The 11,160-nt window shown below is 29.7% G+C and overlaps 1 protein-coding gene across 1 annotated transcript; it reads left to right on the plus strand.

The window, feature by feature from the left end:
• Positions 1-1,665: 1,665 nt before the first annotated feature.
• LOC137622835 (ion transport peptide-like) lies at positions 1,666-9,364 on the plus strand. Its single transcript, XM_068353419.1, has 4 exons — positions 1,666-1,748; positions 5,773-5,838; positions 6,429-6,592; positions 8,854-9,364. Exons 1-4 carry the CDS (start codon positions 1,734-1,736, stop codon positions 8,972-8,974), a joined length of 366 nt encoding a protein of 121 aa, XP_068209520.1. The 5' UTR covers positions 1,666-1,733; the 3' UTR covers positions 8,975-9,364.
• The last annotated feature ends 1,796 nt before the right edge of the window (positions 9,365-11,160 follow it).

An 11,160-nucleotide genomic window follows, 5' to 3' on the forward strand; every position in this document is an offset into this window, starting at 1 on the left:
ACAGAATAGTGTGCCTGAGTGTACCCTCATGCAAGAGAACTCTAACCCATGACAGTGGAAGACCATGGTACAGAGGCTATGGCGCTGCCAAAGATTATTATTATTATTATTATTATTATTATTATTATTATTACTAGCCAAGCTACAACTCTAGTTGTAAAAGCATGATGCTATAAGCCAAAGGTGTCCAACAGGGGAAAAATAGCCCAGTGAGGAAAGTAAACAAGGAAATAAGTCTAATTATGGTTGATAAACATATGTGGAATGATCTTCCTATCCTCCTGACTAGTACAGTATTCGCCTAGCATTCACAAGGCAGCAGATCGATCCCAGCCCGGGACCGTGAGTTTAAGCTGTTTACTGGGGAGGCCACTGTTGTGGTTGGGCACCACAGCAGGAGGGGGAAGTTGTGGTTGCCCGGCTGACATTCTGGTGAGCATCTATTCTGATGAAACTCGAACTGAAATCAGACATATTTGCCTTCAATCAGGTAGTAGGAAATATTTACTTTAATGTTGTTACTGTTCATAAAATAATTAACTTTTTCCTTGTTTCCTTTCCTCACTGAGCTGTTTTCCCTGTTGGAGCCCCTAGGCTTAAAGCATCCTGCTTTTCCAACTAGGGTTGCAGCTTAGCAACTAATAATAATAATAATAATAATAATAATAATAATAATAATAATAATAACTTCAGAAGTTCAAACTTTCAGCAAATGTTTGAATGTTTATTTATGAAGATCTATTTTAATGTTGTTAATGTTCCTGAAATGTGTTATATTAATTGTTCATTACTTCTCCTGTAGTTTATTTACTTCCTTATTTCCTCACTGGGTTATTTTTCTCCTATTGGAGCCCTTGGACTTATAGCATCCTGCTTCTCCAACTAGGGTTGTAGGTTGGATGATGATGATGATGATGATGATGATGATGATAATAATAATAATAATAATAACAATAATAATAATAATATTAATAATAATAATAATATTAATAATAATAATAATAATATCATCATTATTATTATTGTTATTAACTAGAGGGATACTCAGTAGAACGCAGACCTCCGCCAAGACAGCTTGACCTTTGACCTTAACATGTATTAATTGACGTGAATTTCCATACACTTAAATATGAACCAAGTTTGAAATCTCTGTGACAACGATGTCCGCAGTTATGGCTGATTACGTGAATTGGACATTTTGCTTAACTGTGACCTTGACCTTTGACCTTGACCTTCCAAAAATTAACCATTTCCAGCTTTTTACATGAAAGTTAATCCCTGCAAGTTTCATTACTCTACGATTAAAATTGTAGACGCAAACATAACCTCCTTCCAACTTCGTAATAATAATGACATTTCTCGCAGGATACTCATGAAACCGAAGGATTCATATGTACAGTCCTACAGAGGACTGCAAAATCCTGTCGCAATAACTCAAAAGCCGGATCTTGCCACTATTCAAAACATGACGCAAAGACTCGAAGAAACATCAAAGACGCCATAAGAAAATCTCGGGGGCCTGGCGAGTTAGCAGGGGGGCAGAGACGATCAAGCAAGTCCTACATCTTAATCTGAGGCATCCTGCTAGGATAATTCACCTCAGGGAGATCGAAAGGAGGATATATAAGATGGAGAGTTTCTTGGAGAATCACAACATCAGCGGGAATCGGCCACGTCGCAGAAAGAGCAGACCAGTTGATTTCGACTTCGAACCTCCTTCGATTATTTCCTCCATGTTTCTTTCCCAGGTAAGTTATTCGGTTTGTATATTATATAAAAACCTCGAGATTTGCTTCGTTTTTGTTTTAATGTCAAGATTAACTTAATATCTATACTCAATTTTTTTTAATGAGGTGTATTCGCACCGACTCGCAGGGGTGCCCTTTTAGCTCGGAAAAGTTTCCTAATCGCTGATTGATTGGATGTAGTTGAGTATAGTTTATCTAGATTCTAGATCTTGAATAAGTTAATTACTCTGTTCTGTGTGCGCTTTGATACAATAGATTCATTTATATGTAGGGACTATGGCGGAGGTCTGCGTTCTACTGAGTGTCCCTCTAGTTAATAACAATAATAATGATAATAATAATAATAATAATAATACCATTATTATTATTATTATTATTATTATTATTATTATTAGCTAAGCTACAATCCTAGTTGGAAAAGCAGGATGCTAGAAGCTCAAGGGCTCCAACAAGGAAAAATAGCACAGTGAAGAAAGGAAATAAGGAAACAAATAAACTATATAAGAAGTAATGAACAATTAAAATAAAATATTTTTAAAATAATAACAGCATAAAAACAGATATTTGCTATATAAACTATAAAAAGACTTATGTCAGCCTGTTCAACATAAATACATTCGCAGCAAGTTTGAACTTTTTGAAGTTCTACTGATTCAACTACCCGACTAGGCAGATCGTTCCAGAACTTGGTCACAGCTGGAATAAAACTTCTAGAATACTGTGTAGTATTGAGCCTCATGATGAAGAAGGCCTGACTATTAGAAATTAACTATAAATGCGCATAAATGCTCACATGGCTATCTATTCGTTTTATTCAATGTTATGAGAATTGATTGATCTTTCAGATTAACTTTTAATTTCTCGTGGTTCATAACTCCAACAATAATTTTACCTTACACAATTTCTTGATCTTTTGCCACATTCTACCTTTACAAAATAAATTGATTATTAAAAAATGTTCTCCTACACTCAGCAAAGTGATTCCAAACTTTATGTTATAGTTTTAATAGTTATTTTTCGTTTAAATTCTGTCGTTATAATATAGTTTGATTTTATTATCAATTTTCAGTTTATACTAAGAATTTACTAGTTATTTTTTGTTTAAATTCTGGCGTTATAATATAGTTTGATTTTATAAACGATTTTCAATTTATATTAAGATTTTACAAGTTATTTTTCGTTTAAATTCTAGTTAAAATATAGTTTAATTTTATATACAATTTTCAGTTTATATTAAGAATTTTTTCATATAAATTCTGGCATCAAAATAAATTTTAGTTTCGTAAACAGCTTTCAAAGTTTATATTAAGAATTTACTAATTATTTTTCGTTTACATTCTAGTGTTATAATATAGTTTAATTTTATATACAATTTTCAAAGTTTATATTAAGAATTTACTAATTATTTTTCGTTTAAATTCTGGCGTTATGATATAGTTTAATTTTATATACAATTTTCAGTTTATGTTAAGAATTTACTAGTTATTTTTCATATAAATTCTGGCATCAAAATAAATTTTAGTTTCATATACAGCTTTCAAAGTTTATATTAAGAATTTACTAGTTACTTTTCGTTCAACTTCTGACGTTATAATAAAGTTTAATTTTATATAAAATTTTCGTTCAACTTCTGACGTTATAATAAAGTTTAATTTTATATAAAATTTTCGTTCAACTTCTGACGTTATAATAAAGTTTAATTTTATATAAAATTTTCGTTCAACTTCTGACGTTATAATAAAGTTTAATTTTATATAAAATTTTCGTTCAACCTCTGGCGTTATAATATAAAGTTTAATTTTATATAAAATCTTCGTTCAACTTCTGACGTTATAATAAAGTTTAATTTTATATAAAATCTTCGTTCAACTTCTGACGTTATAATAAAGTTTAATTTTATATAAAATCTTCGTTCAACTTCTGACGTTATAATAAAGTTTAATTTTATATAAAATCTTCGTTCAACTTCTGACGTTATAATAAAGTTTAATTTTATATAAAATCTTCGTTCAACTTCTGACGTTATAATAAAGTTTAATTTTATATAAAATTTTCGTTCAACTTCTGACGTTATAATAAAGTTTAATTTTATATAAAATCTTCGTTCAACTTCTGACGTTATAATAAAGTTTAATTTTATATAAAATCTTCGTTCAACTTCTGACGTTATAATAAAGTTTAATTTTATATAAAATCTTCGTTCAACTTCTGACGTTATAATAAAGTTTAATTTTATATAAAATCTTCGTTCAACTTCTGACGTTATAATAAAGTTTAATTTTATATAAAATTTTCGTTCAACTTCTGACGTTATAATAAAGTTTAATTTTATATAAAATCTTCGTTCAACTTCTGGCGTTATAATATAAAGTTTCCGACTAAAGTTTATCTCTCAATCTAAGTTTCTTTTCATAATTTCTATACTATTTCAATCTTGATCTACTTTTGAAATTTATTTCACCATCTCTATCGAGAATAGTTTGAGATTTAAGAATGTTATTATTATCAATAACCTTATTTGAAAAAGCAAGATGCTATAAGCCCAAGGGCTCCGACAGGGAAAAATAGCCCATTGAGGAAAGGAAACAAGGAAATAAATACATTACAAGAGAAGTAATATACATAAAAATAAAATATCTTAAGGATAGTAACAACATTAAATTAGATCTTTCATATATAAACTATAAAAACTTATAAAAAAAGAAGAGAAATAAGATAGAACAGCGTGCCCGAGTGTACCCTTGAACAAGAGAACTCTAATCCAAGAGAGTGAAAGACCATGGTACAGAGGCTATGGCATTGCCCAAGACTAGAGAACAATGGCTTGATTTTGGAGTGGCCTTCTCCTAGAAGAGCTGCTTACCATAGCTAAAGAGTCTCTTCTACCCTTACCAAGAGGAAAGTAGCCACTAAACAATTGCAGTGAAGAATTGTTTAGTAACCTCAGAGTTGTCAGGTGTATGAAAACTAGTCCATTATCTTCAAAATTAGGAAAGTACTCTTGCTTGGGGGTACACTCGGGCACACTATTCTATCTAATTTCTCTTCCTCTTGTTCTATTCAAGTTTTTCTATTTCTTATACGAAATATTTATTTTGATATTGCTACTCTTAAAATATTTCATTTTCCTTGTTTCCTTTCCTCACTGGGCTATTTTCCCTGTAGGAGACCCTTGGGCTTATAGCATCCTGCTTTTCAAACTAGAGTCAATTCGTTTTAGTAGACCAGATTTGCACCGACTCGCAGGAGGGGCCCTTTTAGCTCGGAAAAGTTTCCTAATCGCTGATTGGTTGGACGAGATCATTCTAACCAATCAGATACCAGGAAACATTTCCGAACTAAAATGGCACCGTTGCGAGTCAAGTGCAAATGCGCCTCATTAAAAAAAAATTAGTATAGGGTTGTAGCTTAGCAAGTAATAATAATAATAATAATGATAATAATAATAATAATAATAATAATAATAATAATAATAATAATAATATTAATAATAATGATAACAAAATAAAAATAATAATAATAATAATAACAATAATAATAATAATAATAATGATAACAATAATAATAATAATAATAATAATCATAATAAAAATAATAATAATACTAATAATAATGATAATAATAATAATAATATTAATAATAATGATAACAAAATAAAAATAATAATAATAATAATAATAATAATAATAATAATAATAATAATGATAACACTAATAATAATAATAATAAAAATAATGATAATAATAATGATAATAATAATAATAATATTAATAATAATGATAACAAAATAAAAATAATAATAATAATAATAACAATAATAATAATAATAATAACGATAACAATAATAATAATAATAATAATAAAAATAACAATAATAATAACAATAATGATAATAATAATAATAATAATGATAATAATAATAATAATAATAATAATAATAATAATAATGTGTAGGCCAAGATAAAGTAGATATGTAATCGAGAATTATACCATTAAAACTATATCATAATTTCCCCTTTTTCAGAGTCTCCGTCATCTGTCATCATGTGGACGTCTGATGCTGATGCTAAGCCTTATTCTAATATGCCAGGTGAGCTGTATATTCCATGTACAGCTGGACGCAGGATTTCCTGGTATACCTCTCCCTACGCTATCTGTTTGGTTACCATCCAGTTCCTAGGAGAGAGGTGTGCCGGGAATTCTGGTGTCCTACTGTACATATTACATAGTTGTATGACTATATGGGACTGTGCATAGTGAATGTGTACTATATGGGATGCTGTATAATGGTGTATGGATGTTTTATAATGTTTGTATACTGTATGGGATGCTGTATAGTGTAGGTTCACTTTATTGGATGGTGTATGTTCACTATATGGGACGCTATATAATGTATGTATACTGTATGGGATGTTGTATAGTGTATGTATGCTATATGGTATGCTGTATAGTGTATGCAAGCTATATGGGATGTTGTTAAGTGTATGAATAGTATATGGGATACTTTATAATGTATGTATACTATATGGGATATTGTATAGTGTATGCAAACTATATGGGACGCAATATAATGTATGTACACTGAATGGGATATTGTGAAGTGTTACGTATGCTGTATGAGACCCTCCCCCATTGTCATATACCGAAATATACTAATATAAATCTCTATTTTCCACCCAGGACACAGCTGCCTCCTTCATTCGAATTCGTCCCAACACTTTCAAGGAGTTCCAGTCGATAAAATGTCACGGGAAATTCGACAAGGAGCAGTATGCCGCCCTTACCCGTCTGTGTGATGACTGTAATAATCTGTTCCGTGATCCGGAAGTTTTGATTGGTTGCAAGTAAGTTTAGTAAATATTATTATTATTATTATTATTATCATCATCATTATTATTATTATTATATTTATTACTTTCATTTTTATTATTATAATTATTACTATTATTGTTATTACTTTTATCATTCTTATTATTATTATCATCATCATTATTATTATTATTATTATTATTATTATTATTATTATTATTATTATTATTATTATATTTTTATTGTTATTTCTATCATATTCTTATTATCATTATTATTTTTATAATTATTATTACTTTTATTCGTATCATTATTATCATTACAACTATTGTTATTAATATCTTTATCATTATTATTATTTTCATTATTATTTTTATTATAATTATTATTATTATTATTATTGTTATTAACGTTATTAATATTATTATTATCATTATTTTCATTTTTATTATTATCATTATTACTATTATTACTTTGATTTTTATCCTTATTATTGTTATTATTATTACTATTATTACTTTTAATATATTAATATATAGAGCAGGCTATACATAAATATTGTAAATTAATAAAATTTAGAATAGGAAAGTGTACATTAAAGCAATTTTCAACGGAAAATTAGAAATTTCTTAGGTTTTTTTTTTTGGAGTGTGCTTCTCCTAAAAAAGTTACCCACAAATTTCAGTTTCGAAATTTGTGCGAGTAATTTCCACTGAAACTGAATTTCAATTTGATATTGGTTTTCCTCACTGGGCTATTTTTCCCCTTTCGGAGCTCTTGGGCTTATAGCATCCTGCTTTTCAAACAAGGGTTGTAGCTTAGCTAGTAATAATAATAATAATAATAATAATAATAATAATAATAATCGTTGGCAGTGCCATAGCCTCTTCCACTGTCTTGGGTTAGAGTTCTCTTGCTTGAGGGTACACTCAGGCACACTATTCTGTCTGCTTACTTATTCCCTTTTCTCACTGGGCTATTTTTCCTCTGTTGGGGCCTTTGGGCTTGTAGCATCCTACTTTTCAAACTAGGGTTATAGCTTAGCTAATAATAATAATAATAATAATAATAATAATAATAATAATAATAATAATAATAATAATAAATTACTTCAAATTAAAAATATATTAAACATTGATAACTTTGTATTCTAAGTCAAAATCATATTTACTTACGTTTTAACATTTTAAGTTCTCGAAACAGAGTAGATGTTATTGATGGCCAATGTTTTATATAATATAGAACAAGTGTCTGGATATATATATATATATTAAATATATATATATATATATATATATATATATATATATATATATATATATATATATATGGTTGTAGTAAATAAAGGGAGGGGGGGGGAAGAAATGAATTTGTGTTTGTGCGTGCGTGCGTGTGTATACATATTTTCCTAAAAATTCAGATGCCATTTTTGACGGGTCACGTACACTAGAAATGTCATATTCCCCCAAAAAACTTACATGGAGTTATACCCTTTCGAAAAATCCGTATTTTATTATTCTGACAATGTCCAGAGATGTCGGAAAATTTAGTTTTATTATAAATAATTAAACAATTTTTACTGTATCTATTGAGAAATTCTAAAACAAAATTTCCTATTCCTTCTATTGTGTTAACTCTAATCTGAGTTTTTATTTCCCTAACTACAAAAATTCTAAAAAAAAATCATAATCCTTTTTGTGTTAGCTACATAATAAAGTAATTCTAAACCTTTTGTATTAACTACATAATAGGCTAAAGTAATTCTAAACTTTTTGTTTTAGCTACATAATAAAGTAAATCTAAACCTTTTGTGTTAGCTACACAATAAAGTAATTCTAAACCTTCTTTTGTGTTAGCTACATAATAAAGTACAGTCATTCTAAACCTTCTTTTGTGTTAGCTACATAATAAAGTACAGTAATTCTAAACCTTCTTTTGTGTTAGCTACATAATAAAGTAATTCTAAACCTTTGGTGTTAGCTACACAATAAAGTAATTCTAAACCTTTGGTGTTAGCTACACAATAAAGTAATTCTAAACCTTTGGTGTTAGCTACACAATAAAGTAATTCTAAACCTTTGGTGTTAGCTACACAATAAAGTAATTCTAAACCTTTGGTGTTAGCTACACAATAAAGTAATTCTAAACCTTTTGTGTTAGCTACACAATAAAGTCATTCTAAACCAGTTCGTATTACTCACCAATTTTGTCTTCAATTCTACCACCCACAATGCAACGCTGGGTCCGGTTTTCCTTAAAAAATCCTTAATGAAACTTTTTCCTATTTTCCCTCCAGGGCAGACTGCTTCCGCAACTCCTTCTTCCCACAATGCGTCAGCATGTTACTGATGGACCACATGGAACCTGACCTGTTCAAAATGATCGATAATGTGAGTGGCAACAGCCCTAATGTGTAAAATTTAATTCCAAACTCCAAGTCTCCAGCCCAGCCACTTCACACCTGGACTTTGCTACTGATTTCAGATGGAAGAACTGAAGTTACTGAATCCCACAACTGGAAGACCTTTTTATATTATAATGATTTTCTGAAAATCTGTTTTCGAAAATATTGGAGGGATTTTATTTCCTAAACTCATCTGAAAAATAAAAAAAAACTTAAGCATTTCAAAATGCAGATTAACTAAGAAACCGTTAATTTTCAATGTCTTTTCCCCCCATGAGACCAGATTCTAACAGCAGTGTTATTAAGGTTGGAATAAATGTGGTTTTTAACATGATTAATAGTTGGTGATTACTTTGCTTTGATTATAACACAAATAAAACAGCATATATAGCATTTGACCTTATTCCAAAATCCTTTTTTTCAAGTGATTTAATTAAATGATAAGTGTATTATCATAAGATAAAGGTTTCAATTCTGAAATTTTCATATATTCCAAAACAGGAGTGTCACTTTAACCTGTATGTACCCAAAAGTATATATCTAAAAACGAAGGCCAAAATGAAAATCAAAAAAATCATTAGTATCATTATTATCTGCTAAGCTACAACCCTAGTTGGAAAAACAGGATGATATAAGCCCAAGGGCTCCAAAAATGAAAAATAGCCAGTGAGTAAATAAAAAAACAGACAGAATATTGTGTCTGAGTGTACCCTCAAGCAAGAGAACTTTAACCCAAAACAGTGGAAGACCATAGTACAGAGGTTATGGCACTACCCAAGACTGGAGAACAATGGTTTGATTTTGGGGTGTCCTTCTCCTAGAAGAGCTGCTTACCCTAGCTAAAGAGTCTCTTCTACCCTTACCGAGAGGAAAGTAGCCACTGAACAATTACAGTGTAATAAGGAGAATTGTTTGGTAACCTCAGCATTGTCGGATGTATGACAAAGGAGAATCTGTAAAGAATAGACTAGACTATTCGGTGTATGTGTAAGCAATGGGAAAATGAACCGTAACCAGTGAGAATGATCCAGTGTACTACTGTCTAGCCAGTCAAAACACCCCATAACTCTCTAGTGCTAGTATCTCAACGGGTGGCTGGTGCCTTGGCCAAAATACTACCTGACTTATACTTGTATAAATATGTTAATGGTAATCCAGCTTATACATCTACCTGCTGAGCCATCAGCAGCCAGTGCCTGGCTCTCCCTGGTCTCAGCTTGGGCGCTGATCATATGTATAAAAGGCCAGTCTCTAAAGGACATCATGAGCTACTTTTAAAACCTTTAATAAGTAAAACTCGACTCATACAAAGTTTGTTCAAGATAATTTTAGAAAGAACAAAATAAATGACATACAATAGTGAAAATGTGACAAAAATAAATTCGATAAAACATAAATTAGAATTTGATTTTTCAATGAAATGTCAAAAAAAAAAGAAAAAAAAGGGAAATCTTAAAATCCGGTAAAATATCTCGCAGTTTTCTGACCTAAATATAAATTATTTACTATTACCATCATGTCATACTTTATATATATATATATATATATATATATATATATATATATATATATATATATATATATATATGCATGTGTGTGAAAAAAAGGAATAACAGATGGGTCCCAAGAATTTGCAAACGAAGCAGGGGATAGAAGAGAAGACGATGGCTTGACGAGCTAAGAAAATTATAGACTGGCATAGAAAACCCCTAAAAGGACAGATTGAAAGGACATGTCTGAGACCTTTGTCCTGCAGTGAATTAGCAATGGCTGATGATTACATATATATATATATATATATATATATATATATATATATATATATATATATATATATATATATATATATATATATATATGTGTGTGTGTGTGTGTGTGTGTGTGTGTGTGTCCTCTTTTTCGTTCTATTTTTGAATGAGAAAAAAAAATATTTTTTATCGTATTCTTCTGCATAAAATGAATTAAAGAAAAAATGTCCTTTACCAACATTAGCTTATATCAATACGAGATATATTTTGGTCATTTTGTCTTTTATAATTCTTTATAATCTTATAGATAAACATTAAGATCATGTGGCAAAACATGAGACATCTCAAAACACCCATGAAATTTTGTGGGTGTGGGGGGTGTGGGTGAGATGGGTGGTCTACATAGATCTTTGATGATAAGTGACCTTCCGTCCCATTCCAAGATATCCCG

This window comes from Palaemon carinicauda, chromosome 2, assembly GCF_036898095.1.
Source record: "Palaemon carinicauda isolate YSFRI2023 chromosome 2, ASM3689809v2, whole genome shotgun sequence".
Taxonomy (NCBI): Eukaryota; Metazoa; Arthropoda; class Malacostraca; order Decapoda; family Palaemonidae; genus Palaemon; species Palaemon carinicauda.